This window comes from Sus scrofa, chromosome 7 (assembly GCF_054392235.1).
Source record: "Sus scrofa isolate SSC_HxYL_T2T_F1_AM1 chromosome 7, Sscrofa_HxYL_maternal_Yorkshire_Landrace_v2.0, whole genome shotgun sequence".
NCBI lineage: Eukaryota > Metazoa > Chordata > Mammalia > Artiodactyla > Suidae > Sus > Sus scrofa.
The window spans coordinates 56,231,853-56,252,761 of record NC_139389.1 but is presented as its reverse complement, the minus strand read 5'-3'; the positions used below and the strand labels follow the sequence as shown (position 1 = coordinate 56,252,761).

At 48.3% G+C, this 20,909-nt stretch overlaps 1 protein-coding gene across 1 annotated transcript; it reads left to right on the top strand.

Moving 5' to 3' along the window:
• Positions 1 to 5,994: 5,994 nt before the first annotated feature.
• DNAJA4 (DnaJ heat shock protein family (Hsp40) member A4) lies at positions 5,995 to 20,527 on the top strand (the record flags this gene model as incomplete). The annotated part of the gene is given in 8 exon segments (NM_214339.1): positions 5,995 to 6,016; positions 6,166 to 6,304; positions 12,188 to 12,368; positions 14,117 to 14,221; positions 15,108 to 15,335; positions 16,472 to 16,702; positions 18,376 to 18,476; positions 18,569 to 20,527. Coding segments are annotated over 7 exon segments (1,194 nt in total). The 3' UTR covers positions 18,785 to 20,527.
• Positions 20,528 to 20,909: the final 382 nt, after the last annotated feature.

Here is a 20,909-nt window from a genome sequence, read left to right as displayed (position 1 = left end):
ATAATCATATATATGACCTTACCTATGCTTCACAGCCCTGTGTGGATGGTACTCTTTTACAGATGAAGCAGCCACGTTAAGTAACTTGCCCAAGGCCACACAACTAGGGAATGGCAGAGCCAGCATCACAGCCAAGGGTTCTTGGAAAGGACCGAATTAGGAGACAGTAGAACAGGCTTCTGGACCCAGCTTAGCAGCTGACTGGTTGTCTTTTAATAGGACACTCCTGAAGTTTCTGTTGTGGCTCAGTGTAAAGAACCCAGTTAGTATCCGTGAGGATACTGGTTCGATCCCTGGCCTTGATCAATGGGTTAAGGATCTGGTGTTGCTACGAACTGTGGTGTAGGTTGCAGACACGGCTCAGATCCCACATTACTGTGGCTATGGTGTAAGCCAGCAGCTGTAGCTCTGATTCGACCCCTAGCCTGGGAACTTCCATATGCTGTGGGTGTGGCCCTAAAAAAATAAAGTAAATGAAAAGCATAAATAAATACATAAATGTATGCTCCCTTATGAAGGTGGGGAGTGATGGATGTTGGAGACCTTAAAGTGATAGTTCCACAGGCATATACATATATCAAACCTCATCGAATGGTACAGTCGAAATATGTGCAACTCACTGTATGTCAATTCTACCTCAATAAAGCTGTTTTCAGAAACTGATCACAATCACATGATGAAATTAATATATGTGTAATATATCTGCAGGAGCTCTTATTTATCCTATGTGACCCCACTGCAACGTTTGAGCATGATACACAAAATTCATGATTCACTTCTGAATTTAAGTGTTGCTGTGAGAATCTTGCTCTGCCTCAGAAGAGCAAAGTGTCTCCAAATTAAAACCAAGAGCTACAATGACCCAAGAAATGTTTTGTCATCTGGCATTACTGAAAATAGAACACAAAGTATGCAATGATTCTGTTTATAACAATATAATGATTTTGCTGAAATAAAGGAAAACAGTAAATATTATGGAATAAATACATAACAACTTTTAACAGTGCACCACTTAAAGCCCTTTAGGGGCTTCAACTCCTAGAATCCAACTCTGCCCTGTGGTCCACAGTGTCTCCTCCACCTGTTTCAGAACCACTGGTAAGGTCTTAACATGCCTCTGGGCCTTCACCTGTACTATTGCCTGTGCCTGGAATTCTCTACTCCTTCTCAACCTTTAGGTCTCAACTGGAACATCACACACACACAACCTCCCTGGTCCCCCAGCACGCAAGAGACTCCTTTTCCTCTGTGGCTCTCACTCCAATGTGCAGTTACAGATTTATTTCCCTGCTGTGGGCTGAGTCTGTTCCAAGCCTCCCATGTGCACGGATACACATTCCTTCTCCGGGCCCTGGGACCTCGTGAGATGGGTGCCCTGATGAGAACATTGTAAAAGACAGATATGCAGCAGGATGACGGCTCCCTCACTTCCTTAATTCTTTCTCCCCAGTGCAAGCACCCCCAACTCTGGCAGCAGGCACTCTGGGTGAAGGTCGAGTTCCAGGAAGAGGACCCTTGGAGACCAACCATGCCCTCACCCACAGACACATCCCTGAGGCTTGGGTTTTGTCTGTTAAAGCAAGGTGGCAGTGGAGAACTATTTTAATATGAGTTCCTGGGAAAAATCTCAGGGGCTAGAGTGCTGGAAAAATGGGCCTGTGCTGGGAGTGGGGGTGGTAGTTATCCAGAATGCTTAGAGTCAGGTGCTCAGGCCTATGAGCTCCTCGAGGGCAGATGTGGCCCTCACCCAGGGCTGTATGTTGGTTCCTAGCACAGAGCCTGGCACACAGCATGTGCACGCTGATCATCTGTTGTGGTGCAACCAAGAAATTCCATCTGAGAACACTAGTCCTCCGCCAGGCACCTGTTAAGTACTTTATGCATACTGTTCCCATTAATCTTTACAACAACTACATGAAGTCGGTGTTCTTATCCCTATTTTAGAGAGGTGGGAACTGAGGTTTAGAGAAAGGTAAAGTGATTTGCCCAAAGCCACACAGCTGGTAAGAGGCCGGGCCTCTCCAAGCAGAAGTCCCTAGGGACAGTCAAACAATGTCTTGGAGTGACAACTGTTATTTTGGGGGCCAACAAATCAATATTCTGTCACTGGGGAAACCCTGTGGCTGCAACCTGCCCCCACCTCATGCAAGCACCAGCTCCACCACTCCGGACTTGGTGCCGCCTGGGCACTGGCTCTCTGCTCCTTTCATCCCTCTGGCCTCTCACGGTTTCAGCTCCTCCACTTTCCTGCCTCTCCTCTTGCCTCTCTGATGGCTGTTCATCCTCCTCCCACTTCCTAAAGGCAGGTGTGCCTGATGACTTCTCCTTGGCCCTTTCTTCCTCTCTCTAGGCCACCCTGTCAACTCCTTGGCCCCTCTTTGGAGGGGCTCTCAAATCTGCATGTTTGGCTCAGACCTCTCCCAGCCCCTGGTGATGGCCACTGGTTATTTCTCCCAGAATGGTGCTCCTGCTCTACGACTCTCAATGGCTCCCAGGGGCCATCAGAGAAGCAGCAAACTCCTCCCTGAGGCATTCAGGGCTCTGCTGAACCTGTCTCCGCTTCTTTCCCAATTCAGAGCCTTCATTCATCCTGGCACTATGCTGTCTTTATTCTGCCCATCCCTGCAGCAGGACTCCCCTCCCTCCCACCTCTGCCCCAGGTAGCTCTCCACTTCCTGGTCTATGGCCCCTGCCTCTCCCTCAAAAGTCCTTCATGACCCTCTTCCCCAATCAGATGACGCCCGGAGAACCTGCCCCAGGCTGCTTTGGCAAGAGCGTTTTTTTGATATTTCATGTAGCATTTTATTTCACAGTATATTATATAATTTTCTCACATTTGACTATTCTGTGAAAACTTTTATTTTTAATTACTCATTGAATTTCAAAAATTATTCAATGAATTTTATTCTTTATACTTTTTTTTAAAGGGTTGCACCCATGACAAATGGAAGTTCCCAGGCTGGGGGTCAAATCAGAGCTACAGCTGCCTACCTACACCACAGTCACAGCAACACAGGATCCAAGCCACATCTGCGACCTACACTGTAGCTTACGGCAACACTGGATCTTTAACCCACTGAGCAAGGCCAAGGATCCAACCCGAATCCTCATGGATACTAGTCAGGTTTGTAACCTACAGAGCCACAATGGGAACCACTGCAAGAGCCATTTCTGCGCTTGCTTTGAGCCTCCTTCCACTCCAGTCACATGGGGAGTTGGGTAGTGGGGAGTCTCGGAAAATGCTCAATCTATGACCTTTAGTTTGCCCTGTTTGTCTGGAAGTCTCCTCAGCTGCAAAGTGAGGGGGTGGAATCGGATCCTCATTTCCCTAACGTCCCAAGTACCACCATTTTTGCTTATCCTTGTGCTACCTTTACTATCGTCCAGTCCTAAGTATTACTTACCTTACCTACTTTTTTCAAGCCTAAATAAAAAAGAAGCTTTAAACCAACATCACTTGTAAGAGATGCTGCAATAAAGAAAAAGTGAAGCATGAAAATAAACACCTAATAAAGGAAGAAATGTCTGTGTCCAGCCTCAAATCCTCCCATGCATAATTCGGGGAAAGCAAGCCCTAGAACGTCAAAGGTAAACATATCTGGATGCTAGCTGAAGTGACAATGACATTTTAATTAGTATCAACTATCGCAACTGCAAAAACACCGGCATGAATTGAACTCGTTTAATTTGAACAGAAACAGGTGGGTGTTTTTAAGAGAAAAAGGAGAAGGGGGCAGGTGGGGGTCCACAGAGTCAGGGAAGGGAAAAATTACCAAGGGTCAAGTGTAAATGCAACTAGGCCTGTGGTGGCTTCCCACCTGCTATTACTCAAGTTAGGATTCTACTTCCCACAGGGACTGGGAGACAGAGACCCTGTCACCAGGCATTGGCTGGAACACATGACAAAAAATTTTGGCAGCCTTGAGTTTTCTCAGGCAGGCACTTTAAGAGGGGAGGGGATTAGAGTCATCTTAGGGAGGCAGCCTTGAGCTGTTAGAACCTATGTTAGTAGTTGTTCAAGTCTTACAGGCCAGGCTTGAGGCCTAGTTGAGAAGAGCGCTCAAGGGAGGGCTGGGCTAGAATGTCATAAAGGAGAATCTTTGTCATCTTCTTTCACTTAAAATACAAAGAACAAAATGTACCAATGCGTTGATGAGACTATGTGCCAGGTGCTTCACAAGGTTATGTGGTAAACCTTTCTGAGCAACCTAAGGCTCAGAAAGATTAAATCACCTGCCCAAGGTCAGACAGCCAGAAGTTGTGACTGGAGCCTAGGTCTCACTGGTTCCAGCATGCACAGTCCCATTCTATGTATCTCAGCTCCGAACGCCCACTTACGCCCATCGTGCCAGTGCCACTGGTCCAGACTATTGAATCTGGATCAACGTCTTGGTACAGGACAGTGGTTCTCACCTCTGGCTGCACACTGGAATCACCCGGGGAGTTTTACAATGACTGAGGCTTGGGGTCCACCCCCAGAAGTTCGGATGTCATTGGTCTGGTGCACGGCCTGGACACAGGGATTTTTAGAAGCTCCCAGGTGATTCCTACAAACAGCCAGGTTTGCGATCTCTTGTGCTAGAAGCTTTCAGAGTGATCAAGAGCCCTGTGAAGAAGGCAGGCAGGTGGCAATGACCATGTCTTGCTGATGAGGAAACCAGCTCAGAGACATAAGGCTCATAGAGTTAACAACAGCTGGGTATGGAATCAAGCTTCTTGACCTCTAGCTGTGAGTTCTCTGCCAAAGGTTACTGCTCCAGAGGAGTCTGAGACGAAAAAAAGCAATGCCTCCAAGCATACCCACGAGCAACTTCTCTTGTAAGTTAAAAGTTGTTTCTCACCTCTACTGAACACGTGGAAGAGGGGAGAGTGCCTGCTTCAGCCACAGGGCCAAAAACGAAGCCAAAGGATCCCAGAGAGGTGAGCAGTGGCCCTCTCCGACAGCGTTCCACCTGCAGAAGCCCAGGCTGGGCTGGAGCAGAAGGCCTGCACTTCTCTGATAGTGCTGCTTTCCACGCCCACGTAACTGCAGCGGGTAGTGATCCTGGCTACCGGGCACTACTGGGACCTGGGCACAGCGAAGGAAGTCCTGGGCCTGTTACTATCCCTCCCTCCTGGGCAACGAGAGTCCTGCTGCAGTCACTGGACTCGCCCTCCCACCCCTAGCGTGTGCATGAGCCTAGTCCAACTGTGTGGGCTCGGAGAAGAGAGCGCACTGCCCACCCTGTGGAGACCTGGGGGACATCGCTGCTCACATCTGGGGGACTTCAGAGGCTCCCAGGTGTGGGCAGTAAGACCACCGTCCACAGCTGGGGTCAGCAAAGCACCACTGCATGTATCTGGAAGGGCTTAGGCTCTGCTCAGCCTTGAAGATGCCCTGAGGGGCGCCAGTAGCTGCAGGGCCTCAGGAAATGTGGCCACGCAGCGGGAGAGGCCCCAACCCACTCCAAACCCCTCAAAAATGCAACAATCCGAGATAGGCCTCAGGGCGCACCGGGACCATGACCAAACAGAGGGCGGCCACACCCCCAGGGAGAGGCCGGGTGCGGACCGTGGGGCGCAGCCCTCCCAGTCCAACCCCTCCACCCGGGTTCCCGCCGACGCCACCCTCCAGGCCGCGCTCTCCTGGAGCCAACCGGACCCACGGACCCGCGGAAGGGAAAGGGGACAGCCCCGGGGCGGCGGGACTGTCGTCGGAAGGCACCCTCCACGCCGAAGCCATCTTCCAAGCCCCCCAACATGGCCCGCGGCGGCAGCCAGAATTGGAGCTCCGGGGAGTCAGACGGGCGGCCGGAGGAGCAGGGGGCCGAGGACACCGGGTGAGCTGGGGCGTCGGGGTCCCTGCCGCGTACTGTCCGCGGCGCGCTAGCCCGCAGCCCCGGGCGCCGCCGGAACCTCCGCGAAGCTTCTGGGTCTTTGTGGCGTCACTGTCTCCTTGTGGAACCTTCCGCCGGCGCCGAATAAAACCCGCCGCGGAGGAGGCGGCGGCTCGAGTGCGGCGGTGCCGGGCGCGGAGGTCGGCCCGGCGCGGGCTGGCGGGCGGGCTGGAGGTTCGGGCGGCGGCGCCCGTGACCGTGACGCGCGGGCGGGCAGCGGGGGCGCGGGCCAGAGGCCCGACGGGGGCGTTCGGGGCGCACTGACCGTCCTGCCCGCCCCGCCCCGCAGAGACAAGATGGTGAAGGAGACCCAGTACTATGACATCCTGGGGGTGAAGCCCAGCGCCTCCCCGGAGGAGATCAAGAAGGCCTATCGGAAGCTGGCGCTGAAGTACCACCCGGACAAGAACCCGGATGAGGGCGAGAAGGTGCGGGCCGGGCTCGGGGCGGTGCGGGCCGGGCTCGCGCGGGGCCCGCCGTCAATTATTCAGCCCGGGAGCTCGGGGGCTGTGAATTATTGAAGTCGGTGGGGAACCCGAGCCGCATTTGTTGGTGAGGCGGTCGCCAGGCGCCGCGCACCCCGCAGCGGGGCCGGGCCGAGCCGAGGGTGGCCCGAGGCCGAGGGGGCGCGGCGCGGTCAGGTGGAGGGCACTTCGTCAAGCGCCCGCCCCTCGCCCGGCGAGAGCAGGCGGTGGGGGGAGGCACCGGGGCCCCTCGTGATCCCCTGTGCAGCCCATTCATTCCTCCGTTCGCTCCACGAGTGTTCAGGGGGCCCCTCCGAATGCCAAGAAGGGCTGGGACTGAAACGCGGGACCCCAGTTCTCATAGGATGTGCGGGCATTCCTTACAGGAGAGGCAGCCAGCCGGGAAACTGAGGCACGCGTGACCCGAAGTTGGTTACTTGCTGCGAATGACCAGGATTGGATTATTTTTGTGCTCATATTCCCTGTTGATGCGTAAGCCCTAGAGATGAGTTTCTTTTCGTCTGAGCTGGTACCTTGGACAAACCCGGTGTCCTTCTTGAGAATGGCTGGACTGGATTTGTCCTGGGGGCCGGTCTTCTGCCTGATAAAGGTTGTCAGACATTGATTAATCGCATTTTTCTTTATTAAAGAGGGACACGGAGATCTTTAATCTGACACATCATTTTAAGTGAACAGTCCGGATTTTCTGTGGCAAACGACCCATAATTGATCCTCAGTACCAATAATAGGCTGAAAAATGCTTTGCACAGCGGAGGCCTGAATTAAACTTTTCATCCTGTTCAAAGGAAGAGTCAAGCTGCTTTTTTATGCCCAAGGAGGCTCATTCTGCACCTGAATAGACGACTAGGAAGATCAGGCATTGATCCTAGGGAAAGCTTGTTGGCCTTCTCACTCCTCCTTTGACTTCTTGCTATTTTCTTATAAAACTTCGGATTATCTATCCTAGATGGTTGTTGGGAGATGGGGCTTTTGTATAGTAGCTGAGAGCAATGACACGCAGGTGGCTTTTGAAGCCACAGATCACCCATCTAACATTTAGACCTGTGGAAATGGACCCTGTATCGAAATACCTGTCTCTGTTAGCTATTCCAAGCTGGAGAAAGCCGCCTAAGGTTGGCTGGGTGGCAACAGTGATGGAAGGTTTATATTTAGCTACATGTGCCTAGTATGGCTGTGACAAGTTTAAAATGCTTTCCTGTAAGACCATTTGTCTGTTACTTGTGCTCTGTCTCATCTATATTTAGGTGGCTTACTGTAGCTTTTAAAGTCACTGGCTTTCTACGTGGTGTTGGTGATTCATAGATGTGCTCCCTAAATTCATCATAGGCTGTTTCTGAGAATCTCCTTTAAGGAGCACACACCCAGGCTTCTCATTTCACGTTTCAGGGGCAGCGTGTGGGAAAGCCTTCTGACCCTGGTTTCAGGGCACGTCTCAGAGCACTCTCCAAGAGCAAGTCATGGCTGTGCGCCTGCAGTTGGAGTGAGTCTGCCCTTGGTGTTCTGAAGCTTTTTTTTAAATTGGACTTAACCTGTTCTACGTATCTGTAGGTGTTGCCCTGCATATGCTGGAATGAACGGGGTTAGTTGGTTGGTTTCAGACTAATATTTATAGTCAAGTACTGAATTTCAGTGTCATATTAGTAAGGCTCTTGAAGTGTCTGACACGGTCCTTTTCAGCTTAGGAGTCAGGGGTTCTGTGATGTTTCCACGCCAGGAATACTTGTCCCTCCCTACCTCCCATGAAGGGAGAAAACCCTTTAGTTATCAACTAAAACTTCTTCCTGGAGACTGCCTTTGACCGTAGGCTGAACCACTGACCTGGTCCTTATCCTTGAATTATGATTCCTTGTTTGCTGCCGGTATTCCCCAGAAATGAAAGGTGACTGGGAACACAGTTCATAGAAACTCTGCTGTGACGTTCAGGGGAGGACTCATTTATTCACTCATTCGTTCACTAGATACTTCCTTTCTGGTCCTACTATGTGCTGGGCACCCTGTGTAGGCCTTTTCATTTTTGCGCCAGTCTGTGTGTAGTTCTTGTCCATTTTTACCTGTCATCGGTAGAACCTTTTTATTTTTTTCCTCCAAGTTTGTCATTATATTAACGTCTCTTCAAAAATAGACTAAGCCAGTCTTGCTCCGAGACAACTGAGAAGGCTGTTGGGGTGTTGGTCTTTGTTTTGTGCCCTGTTGTCCTGTGTTGCTAAGCATTGGGCAGCCTGTGTTTGTTGTCAGGTGCTCTGCATGGAGTCTCTACTTTTCTGCGGCTGGTTTTCTGAAAGACACACAGGCAGTGGGTCTGTGAGCAAGTGCTTTTCAGGGGCAGTGATAGAGGGGGTGTAGTCTTGGCTGTTAACCCCAGCTGGCCTTTGAGATGAATTTGATCTTTTGGCTGATTTCACTGTACCTCTTAGTTTTTTTTTTTTTTTTTTTTTTTTTTGTCTTTTTGTTGTTGTTGTTGCTATTTCTTGGGCCGTTCCCACGGCATATGGAGGTTCCCAGGCTAGGGGTTGAATCGGAGCTGTAGCCACCAGCCTACGCCAGAGCCACAGCAACGCGGGATCCGAGCCGTGTCTGCAACCTACACCACAGCTCACGGCAACGCCGGATCGTTAACCCACTGGGCAAGGGCAGGGACCGAACCCGCAACCTCATGGTTCCTAGTCGGATTCGTTAACCACTGCGCCACGACGGGAACTCCGTACCTCTTAGTTTTAATGATAGATTTTTAAGTTAAAAAATCATAAGAGGGAGCATAACAGTGCAGAACATTTCAGAATATTGGGGAAAATGGACCGAGCCTAACTGCTGTCCCTGTGCTTCTTTCCAGGCATTTTCCAGGGTGGTTGTACATGGTCATCATGGTACATAGTTTTTTTCTCCTCACCTTATCATACATTTTATCATAAATACTTTTCCAGGTTGCCACATAGTCTCCAAAGCTATTTTTCCAGTTGCATGTTAATCTCATTAAAGGTCCCAAGGCAAGTTATTACAGTCTGGAAGATGAGCCTGTCAGAGTACTAATCTCCAACAGTGAGACGGGGGTCAGGCAGGGAGCTGAATTAGCCTCTGGAAACCTGGGACCCCAGCGGTGGCAGGATCCTCCTCCCGTGTGAGATCTGGCCTCTGATTGAATGCCCCAAGTGACAGGGCATTCCTTTTCCTTTTTAGATTCCTCATAAGTCCGGGTGTCTTTCAGGTAGCCTGAGTATTTTGTGAGTGTTTCCAGTGGACACTCTAATGAAGCATGAGCCTAGTACAGATGAGTCCAGAAACTCTCCCAGGGCAACTCTCCGGGTTGCTTTCTGATCTCTACCAGGCCCCTCGTCCCTTCACCTTACTTTTCTGCTGTGAAAAGGGGTTGTAGTGAATAATACCTGCTTCTTTACAGAAATGGCATGAAACTCAACATACCAAAAGACCTAATTACCCTTGAATATGAATCGGATGTCTCTAAGCCAATTATTTAACATTGCCTAGTTATTTGTTAGCTAGTATTTATTGGCTATCATTTATTATTAGATCTCTATGAGGGATTGAGAAAACCTAATTTCTCTGTCAGTTTCCATATTTGTATCTTCAAAGCACCCCCCCTTTTCTGTATATTTTCTGGAGCCAGCTGCATTATAGGATATATTTATTGATATCTTTCTTACAGACTAAACCATACTTCTGGAGGGCCAAGACCCTATCTCATGTACTCATTTCTCATTTCCCAGAATCAAGCCATCCATCCAACAAATATGTACCAAATACCTTCCATGTGCCAACCAGCATTCTAGGTTTGGACAGAGCTGACCTAGCTCCCTGTCCTCATGGAGCTGACACTGCAATGGGGGACACAGTCCCAGCAATAAGTGCTCTGCTGTTGGGGAACAGCCAGGAGCTAGAGCAGATTGTGGGGAGATGGAGGCAGAGGTGTCAGATTGGGCTTGTAGATCAGAAGAAGAACTGGCTTTTATTCCAGGTGAAATTGGCACCCTTGGGGGACTTGGGGCAAAGGGTTAACATGATTAGTAGGCTCCTGCTGGCTGCTGTGCGGAGAAAAGACTGAAAGCTGGGTGAGGGCAGGAGATGGAGACCATTGAGGAGGTTATGTGGTAATCCAGGCCAAAGATGGTTGCCTCCTCCAGGGCGGAGGTGGTGGTGGTAAGGGATGGGTTTTGGATATTTTATAGTGTTCTGATTTTATTTTGAAAACGTCCGCATACCTACGGAAGAAATGAGAGTGGTACAATAAACTTCATCAGTTGTAAATATATATCACTACATTTGCTTTCCCTATCTCTTATTATTATTTGCTAAAGCTTTTTTTTTTTGGTCTCGTCTTTTTGCCTTTTCTAGGGCCCCTCTCAAGGCATATGGAGGTTCCCAGGCTAGGGGTCTGATTGGAGCTGTAGCCGCCAGTCTACACCACAGCCACAGCAACGTCAGATTCGAGCCATGTCTGCGACCTACACCACAGCTCACGGCAATGCTGGATCCCCAGCCCACTGAGCGAGGCCAGGGATTGAACCCTCAACCTCATGGTTCCTAGTTGGATTCGTTAACCACTGAGCCATGACGGGAACTCCCTGCTGAAGCTTTTGAGAGTAAGTCACGTACGTCATAACTTTTCAGCCCAAAATGTTTCTCCTAGGGAAAAAAACATCTGGTACATAATCGTAGTACAATTAGCAAATTTAAGAACTTTAACATTAAGAAAAAAAATTCCTATTTTCACAGTTTTTCCAATGTTCTTTGTAGCCATTTTCCCCCAGTGCAGGATCCAATCCAGGATCCAATCGTGGGTCACACATCGCATTTAGTTTTCCTATTTTTTAGTTTTGCAGAAATGTCCTTCAATTTGGATTTCCTGATTGTTTTCTTACAGTTGGAGTCCAGGATACATTTCTGGCAGGAGTGTCACACATATGGTATTTTGTCTGTCTTGGTGGAAATAGACATTTGAAGGTAGCACCAGAAGAATCTATTGACAGATAAGATGTGAGGGAGAGGAAATGAGGTTTTGGCATTGCCAGTGAGATATGGGAGAGACTGTGGGAGGGGCAGGATTTTGGGAGATCAGGACAGGTTTGTGCACAGTGTCTGCAAGCTGCATACAGATAGGCCCTCACAAGATGTGAGTAGTTGAATTTCACGCTAGTAAACTAGGAAAGCAGCCCTCCTGAGCTAGAAAGCCAGAAGGAGCACCCGGGAGTCCTGGGCTTTACCTGGTTGTAGCTTAAGCCCTGGCTGGTCCCAATGCAGCCTACCTCTGCTCCCCTTCTTCCTGTTGGGAGCAGCCTGAGGAGAAACTTTCCTTCCTACCCCTCTCTCTCTTCTTCTCTGCAGCCGCCCTGCCACTCACTGCTTAACAATATATGCCCTGTGTTTCCCTCTCTGCAAGGGGAGTAAATGGAAAGGTCAGGTTCCAGGAGTTCCCATCATGGCGTAGTGGTTAACAAACCTGACTAGGAACCATGGGGCTTCACGTTTGATCCCTGGCCTTGCTCAGTTAAGGATCTGGCATTGCCATGAGCTGTGGTGTAGGTCGCAGACGGGGCTCGGATCTGGCCTTGCTGTGGCTGTGGTATAGATCGGCAGCTGCAGCTCTGATTTGACCCCTAGCCTGGGAACCTCTGTATGTTGCAGGTGCGGCCCTAGAAAAGACAACAAGACAAAAAAAAAAAAAAAAAAAAGTCAGGTTCCAGATAGCTTACAGACCCACCAGTGATTGGGGGGGTTGGGTGCAGAATGCCTCTGTCACTGCATTGATGTGGTATCTTTGCTTCATAAACAACTCAAACCTCCTCTCTCTCTCATCTCTTTTTTCTTTTAAAGTTTAAGCTCATATCCCAGGCATATGAAGTACTTTCAGATCCAAAGAAAAGGGACATTTATGACCAGGGTGGCGAGCAGGCGATTAAGGAAGGAGGCTCAGGCAGCCCCAGCTTCTCTTCCCCCATGGACATCTTCGACATGTTCTTTGGTGGCGGAGGACGGATGGCTAGAGAGAGAAGAGGTAAGTGCTTTGAAAAACTTTAAGCAAGTTATAGTTTCCAAATTGTACATGTTATTGGAATCAGGATGGATCATGCCTTAAAAGGGTGTGGTTGTCATGTTTGGCCATCATTAGCTTTACCTAGTTCATCACTTGTCTAGAATCTAAGAATCTCTTAGTGCATCTAGCAGTTAATTGCCTGACACCCTCCAAACACCACATATAAAGAAGCAGATGGTGGTGAGGAAAAAGGAAGGCCCAGTTCATCGGGGCCTCTTTTTCTCTTTTGTTGGGGTCACCTTCCCAAATGTCCTAAGGGACATAAATGGCACCTCCCATGGTTATTGGGATGCCTCTGCCGAGAGTGCTTTTCTCCCCTCCTGCCACCCTCCTCCCCATGCTCTGGACCTGGGCCAGGGCCCGTGGGCTGTTTCTGGCTGGTGCTCTGCCATGGGCAGTGTGGCAGTGTGCTTAGGAGATTTTTCTAGGTAACAAAATTTACTCCTTGATCGAATATTTTTGTGAAAGAAACTACCTTGCCACTCTCTTCAGAATGCATTAGGACTGATGGGTGAATGAGGAACTAGCAGTGGCCCCAGGCCTCTGTTTTTGAGGTCTAGGGTTTGCTCTTCCTAAGTTTTCTACTTTTTACCTCCTGCCAGGCTGGACCATCACCTCTGAGTGTTACCAGTGGTCTCTCATAGCCCCCTGCCCCTGTCTGGTTTATAGTTAATACTGTGCTTTGGACCTCAAAACCACATAGATAACCCATCCTGGACGAAGTCAAAAGAGATAAGCTCTGTACTGGGGGTTAGGAAAGGTGGTTTGGGTCAATAAGAGGCCCCTGGATAAAAAAGCGGTAGTTGTTCTCACATTATAATTGATCTTTGATCTTTGAAAAGCGTGGCTGTCAATTCTGTGAATATGGTGTGCTGAAAATCACCAAGTGTTTATTAGGAGAAAATCCTGACCCTGTTGTCTGGGTATGTTGCCTGCTCGCATAGTTGACAGTGTGGATGTGATTAACACCTTGGGCATCCTCTTGCCCAACTCTCTTATTGTCTTGAGATGAACAACTTCACACTCTTAATTAAGTCATCTCACAAAGTTGACAGCCAGTGAACAAGGACAGCTCATCTCAGTGATCACAAGAGCCCTCCGGGCAGCAGAGAGGGACCTGATACTGTGGATCCTGACAGGTTGGCATGGCGCCACAGCCAGCAGACTCCCACCCTGACGATGAAAGGCCCACTGTCCTGGGTGCACAGACAAGATTTCTACAGATGAAAGAGTTCCCACTTGGCCACGAGTCATAGAAGGGCTCACCAAGTAAAGGGCGTTATGCTTAAGGACGAGTTTCACTTAAAGGTCCAGAGACCCACTTCATGCATTATCTGTAAGGAGAGGGCTCCTTTCTGGGGGAGAACCTAGTTAACCAGTTTCATTGGTTGACACTGTCTTAGGTTTTCTCACTGATCTCTCGTTCTCAGATTTGTTCTTAGAAAATAAAGGTGGAATGCCTTTTTGTTGACATCTATAAATGATTAATTAGCTCATAGCTGGAAAGGGTATTAATTCTCATATTGATAGAGGGCCAGAAAGATGGGCCAGGTGTAACAGAAGCACTACTTGCTGCAGGGAAGGGAGTGAATACATGGGTAGTTTTGAGTCTCTGGAGACTTCATTTAACTGTCATGTGGGTGGTATTTAATACAGTGGTATTTTTACTACAGTATTACTAATTATTTTTTATAAATCCCTTTGGCAAGGCAAGAATGTTGTACATCAGTTGTCTGTAACTCTTGAAGATTTATATAATGGAGTCACAAAGAAATTGGCTCTCCAGAAAAATGTAATTTGTGAGAAATGTGAAGGTAAGAACTAATTTTTGAATGAATCTCATAGTTCTGATCCCTTAGATCTGGAAACAGTCCTTATTGTTTTATAGTTAGAGAAAAATAATTTATCTTTTCAAATGTGAGGGCCAGAGATTATATACGGGGAGCCTGAGGGCCAAAGCTGTTTTATTTGGCCCTGTGCATTTTTTATTTGGACTGCACATTTATTTAATGTTGATAATTATTTTAAAAATATAAAAGTCAAGACAGCTCACCCAACCTAGGGGTCAGCAAACTTTTGCTGAAAAAGGCCAGACAGTAAGTATTTTGGGCTTTGTGGGTCATTCAGTCTCCTCATACCTGTACAGCTCTTGGTGCAAAAGCAGCCATAGTCAGTAAGCAAACATGATGTGTATCTATCTTCCAGTAAAGCTTTATTTACAAAACCTGGCAGCTGGCCATAGTTTACTGATCCTTGACTTAAATGTAATTAACGTAATTTTTTAAAATCTGATTTTTCAAGAAAAGTCAGATGTGGTGACTTTATCCCACATTGCCCCACAGAGAAGTAGCCTGAGCTGGGTAGCCACCCTTACGGACAGTGCTGTGTTCTCCAAGCTCCACCAGTCATGTGTAGGCATGGGTGTTTTTCTTTCCATGGGGGAAGAAAACTAGTTGGTGGAGCTAAAGCAATGAATTTGTCTTGGCACAGCCAAAACCACAAATGTTTGTGATCACTTGTTAACGTCTGGATATTGTCTGCTGGGCTAGAGTCATCCAGACTCTTCCACATGGCTTTTCATGATTGTAAATAGAATTAAAACCCCAGTGTCCAATGTCATGGCTCATTACCTTTCTATGGTGGCACCCAGCCGAGGTGCTTCGAAGGGAAGAGCACACCCTGGTTCTTGTCTCCCCGCAGGCGTTGGCGGGAAGAAGGGATCTGTGGAGAAGTGCCCTGTGTGCAAGGGGCGAGGGATGCAGATTCACATCCAGCAGATAGGGCCAGGCATGGTGCAGCAGATCCAGACTGTGTGCATCGAGTGCAAGGGCCAGGGCGAGCGCATCAACCCCAAGGACCGCTGCGAAAACTGCAGTGGTGCCAAGGTCATCCGGGAGAAGAAGATCATTGAGGTGCACGTGGAGAAAGGTGAGGCTGCACAGCTCAGGAGCCCCCCGCTGGTGGGAATGCTGCTCAGGGGCTGATGGTGGGGCATGCAGGGATCAGGGAAATGAGCTCACAGATTAGAGCCTGCCATCAATCCTTCTACCTTCCAAGGCCTCTTCCCTCGCCTTTATTTCCATCCGTGTCACGAGCCAAGGTTTTCATGCAGAGGTCTGCTTCTTTGAGATAAAAAAACCTTTTTTTAAAGGTTTTCTAATGCTCTGGAAGTCACTTGACCTTGATTTTGGTTAAACCCTTTTTGTGCTGTTTTCAAACCATTCCTTTAGAACCATTTGGAGGGCTCTTCCTAATGGCTTTTGTCCCACATTGGCTAATAAGAACTTAAGTAAGTCTTCGTAGTTACGTGTCCCTTTTCGCCACACTTCCCCCTCTGTTGCAGCAGTCTTTCAAATCCAGTGTCGTCCCCCTGCTATTCATTTTGCCTGGGGCTATCATTTTAAGATCTTTTTCCGCTCTGACATGTTCCCCTGATTATTCTGTGACTTTCTGTCTTTTCTGTTCTTTCTTTTTAATAGCCGTACCCATGGTATATGGAAGTTCCCGGGCCAGGGATCAAATCCAAGGTGCAGCTGTGACCTATGCTGTAGCTGCAGCAATTGGGATCCTTAACTGCTGTACCCCAGAGGGAACTCCTATCCTGTGACTTTCTAATCCATCGAATATAGCCATGAGAGAGGAGACCAAAGTACATAATCCAACACCCAAACCAACACGGGTTGAAGGACTTAATAACCCTGTGCCCGTGTGTACACAGTGACTTATTAGAAGATCCCCAGAGTTGAGCACTGTGTGCGTGTTGTGGGTGGTGACCTCATGCTTGCAGAGAAGCATCACCTGTCACTTTCCAGGGCCTGGGCAGGCAGGAGTGTCTGGTGAACTTGTGATGTGATGGCCTCTTTTCCCACTCGCCCTGCTGCATGCTTGGCTGAGGCCTCTCAATGTTAATCCCAGCCAGCACTCCCAGCCCCATGCCTGCACAAAGTGGGGAGGTTTGATGAATAAAGAAGCCCCAAAGGGCTCTGTGTGCCTTCTTCAAAAGCTTTGTTGAAAGTATGGTTTTTAAGAGAAATGGCTAATCAGAAAGGGATGATGTTTCATAGGTATGAAAGATGGGCAAAAGATACTGTTTCATGGAGAAGGAGATCAGGAGCCTGAGCTGGAGCCTGGTGATGTCATAATTGTGCTTGATCAGAAGGATCATAGTGTCTTTCAGAGACGAGGCCATGACTTGATCATGAAAATGAAAATTCAGCTTTGTGAAGCCCTGTGTGGCTTCAAGAAGACGATAAAAACACTGGATGATCGAGTCCTTGTTATTACATCCAAATCAGGTAATGTTTCAAATGTGTGTTCTGTTGTAGTTGTTCTGCACGTTTGGCTTTGTAGTACAGCTTAGCCTGGTTTCACATTCAGGACTGACTGCTGTTGCGCAAGTGAAGTGTGACTTGATTTTCTCTAAATTTAAAGTCATCACTAAAAGACTCTTGAGAATTTTGTGAGTCTCCTAGGAAAAAAATTCAGAGCTTGAGTAGAGAACCTCCAACAGGCATCTTAGGGATCTAAAACTGGAACCTGCCAATTTAACTTACATGTTTAAACAATTAACTTCTGTGTAGTAAGAAAACACAGCTGATAATAGGTGTTCTTCTGTCAGATGGTTATGTGTGCTGATTCATCCATGTTTCTCTAGCCTCTGTATTGTTACATGGGAGAGACATTTTAAAATCGAATTTTTCTGAAAAGACATTGCTTGCCAGCTTATCCTTGGCGGCTTCCACAGAACTGCCTGCCTGCATACACCTACGAAAGATGGAGGGAGCTGCCTCTGGACCAGAAGGGTTCTCAACAGCCTCAGGGCTCAGGCTGCCAGAATCAGGAGATTGAAGGCAGCTATGTACCTCCCGGGAGAGCTGACTCACTCTTTCTCTCACATGTGGTTGGCCACGCTTGGTCCCACCGTTTCCCTGCCCCCAGTGAGTTAGAAGCAAAAGCATGAGAAGTTGTGCAGAGGGCGAGTGGTGACACCTGATAGGAACAAAGAGACAGAAAAACGATTACAAACAAAATAAAGAACCTAACAAGCCCAGCAGCCTGGGGCCTTTTAGCTAAGGGGCCCCAGTTTTGCAGTCAGTGGCTCCGAGGGCCACGTGTGAGTCACAGCACTTGACTGCCAAGGAAAGAGTCCTCCACACACTTTATTTAAAAACTCCTATGAGCTACTTTAAAAAGATTTCCTTCTGGGCGAGTTCATCCAGGGTAGTGGGATGCTGAATCAATGAGTGTTTAGCTCCCCTGACCCCACTTCTTATGAACATTGCTTTCCTTCTTTGTCCATTTTCATTACTGAGCTGAAGAGCATATTTTTTATCCCTTGCCTTTTCATGTTTGGAAGGAAATATTTTTAGATTTTGGGGAGAACCAAAAGCTCTAGGGGCGAGACTCCCATGATGCCTTCTGAAAAAGTGCAGGAAAAGTGTAGATGTAAGATGCAGCGAGCGCAAGCCAGCTTCAGGGTGTGGGGCGACGGCCCGTGGCCCCCTTGTGGGCCCCCCAGCCAGAGGCTGGTTCTCCTGCCAGGGAGGGTCTGGCTGGACTTCCTGCTCCATGCTCCGCTTGAGGCTGTTAAGACCAGACTGTCCTTCACTCGGGAAGGGTGTTTGTAGTGACCCGAAGAGACAGACTGACGGGTCTTGGCCCTGTTTACCCAGACTTGAGTGTTTTGATTCCTGGTTCCATTTAAGCCAACCTACCTTATGATGGAGGCGCCAGCTTCCTCCTCCTCGACCTGCTGCTGGAGCCCAGCATGCGGGCCAGCATCCCCTCCCTTCCACCCTTTCCACCCTGCTCTGTCCTCAGATGGGGATCGTTCTAATCAGATGATCTGTAACCCCTGCCTTTGGTCAGCTGCTGGGGGGCTGCTGGGGTCTGTCCCGGGAACAGGGACCTGACCTCTCCAGGCCACCCTCCATTTTCCTCTTTCCTAAGTAAGTCTTTTTTGTGGCAGGTGAGGTGATAAAGCACGGGGACCTGAAATGTGTGCGTAATGAAGGAATGCCCATCTACAAAGCACCCCTGGAGAAAGGGACTCTGATCATACAGTTTTTAGTAAGTTCATGTGTTTTATTTTTGTGGGCCTATTAAATGCTTTAGTTGGGAAGGGAAGAAACAACTGCTCTTTCCCACCTCACCTTTTATAGGTTATTTTTCCTGAAAAACACTGGCTTCCTCAAGACAAGCTTCCCCAGCTGGAAGCTCTGCTCCCTCCTCGACAGAAAGTCAGGATAACGGACGACATGGATCAGGTGGAGCTGAAGGAGTTTAATCCCAATGAGCAGAACTGGCGCCAGCACAGGGAGGCCTACGAGGAGGACGATGACGGGCCCCGGGCCGGCGTGCAGTGCCAGACGGCATGAGGGGGCCCCGGAGCAGCATGGCCCAGCTGGACTAGCACTGATGAATGTAAAGTTGGCACAATGAAAATGGCATCGCTTTAATGGCCTCGTGTTTGGGGTGTCCTGTGTATGTGTTCAGCATTCTCAACTGCTGAGTGTCTTTTTGGTTTTTCTTTTGTTTTTCTTTTGGTTGTAACTTAAGTTATAGCTTAATTTATATTTAAATGTTTTAAGTGTAAATCACTTCTAGTCTGCATATGGAATCTGTTCATTTACATTTTCAGGAAACTTCTGAGATACCAGTGACCGCACTGACACTTTGTGCTTCTAGTGGCTTTGCCATAATTCATTTCTACCAATAAAGCACAGCCCAGTGAACAGCACTTAGCTCCCTAGCAAACCTCCAGGCATGAAGTGGGCGAACTGGCTCATCTCTTGCTCCGTGCCTCTTTGCCTCCCCCTGCCCCCCATGGCAAAATTATGAGGGTATGATCTCAGGGCTGCTAATGTGGCATTTCCAAATCTAGATGATTCTCCTCAAGAATAAAAGCACATCTGTGGATTGGACTTGGCTGCAGGGCCAACTTGGTTCCTCCTGTTCTGTGCCCGTGAATGTTTGGAATAGGGTGTGAGTGTGTCTGATCATCTCTCTTGGAAGCTTCCTGAACCTTCCAAGCCTTGTGGTGAGGACAAACCAGTGTTTTAAATGAAACGCTGATAAAACTGTTTGTGTGCGACCCCTGCACTGTTTGTTGTTTTATCTTCTGTTGACAGCCTTTGCAGTGCTCTCCCACCAAAGTGCTTACTTGTAAAGAAAACGAAACCATCCGTGTCCCCAGCAGCCTCAGTGCAGCAACAGAAGCCTTGGGAGAATGCTGGTGGTTCGGCCCCATGGCACAGCCAGCTTCCCTGTCTGACCACTGATCCTGGATGACTTGAGGGTCTGGAAAGGCAGAGAACATCTCAGTGTTTCCCACCTCATTCTCCCAGATTCAACTCCCTTCCAAAGGATGGTTCCTTTCCTTGCACAGCCATATCACAAAGGGCTTCCTGCTCAAGGGATAATGTTTTATTTAGTGAGAACTAAAGCTCTACTCTGGACTGCAGTCTCTATAGACTGCCATGTAAATGATAGCTTGTTTGAAGGGACACGAGTCATTAATTTTCTGGCAGGTAGACTACAGTTTAAATTTAGGGCTACCTCAACCTTTAGCCACTACTCCTTTCCTTCCCGCAATACTCACAAAGAAAAATTGCTGCCTTCTAAGCTGCTGGGTTAAAGCAGAGGCCACTTTTCAGATACACCCTTACTTGGTTATACAGTACCTGAGAGTTTGACTGAGGCCAGGGACCTCCCCAGGAGGGCCAAAGGGCAGATCAGACCCATGGCAGGTAGGTCCAGAGGATGGACCAGTCTCCAGCAGAAGATTGCTGACTAGTGGGTGGGCACAATTTGCGCAAATAAGGTATAAAAAAGCCTACCTGTCCCACTTTGACCAATAGTCAGGAAAGACATAAAACCTATTCTTTCAAATAAGCCTATATGAAAATCAATTTACAAATGGACCACAACTCCAGGGTGTTTTGTTTCTGTGCTGTGACTTCCTAATAAATTACTGCTAGAAAATTACTGTCTAGTTGATGATGGGGCAAAATTACATTCAGCTCCTTGTCATGTAATAGAATTTGGAGGGTGTTGCTTGAAATTTATGCCACCTGTACATTTGTCAGCTTAAAATTAAAATCAAGCTGGTATGAGAGACAGATGGTTTTGGGCTTTTTTTTTTTTTTTCCCTTCCATTTTCTTGAGCTCCAAAGAACAGTGCTAAGTGCCAGTTTGCCTCATATTGGTTGATACAATGAAGTTTCTACTCATCAAGCTTATACTTTGGGGACGGGGGATAAATGCAAACATCAGGTAATGATGACTGCAGTGAAGAAGGAGAGTATTGGGAAAGGGACCAGGGGAAGGCCTCTACTGGGAGCTGACACCTGAGCAACTACCTGAAAGCAATGAGACCTCTGAAAGTCTGAGGGAGGGAACCTTCTAGAGAGAGGAAATGGGAAGGGCTATGTGGTTAGAGGAGGGTGAACCAGGCCAAGAGGCAGGAGAGAAGCAAGGGGCTACAGTAAAGAGCACAGTTTG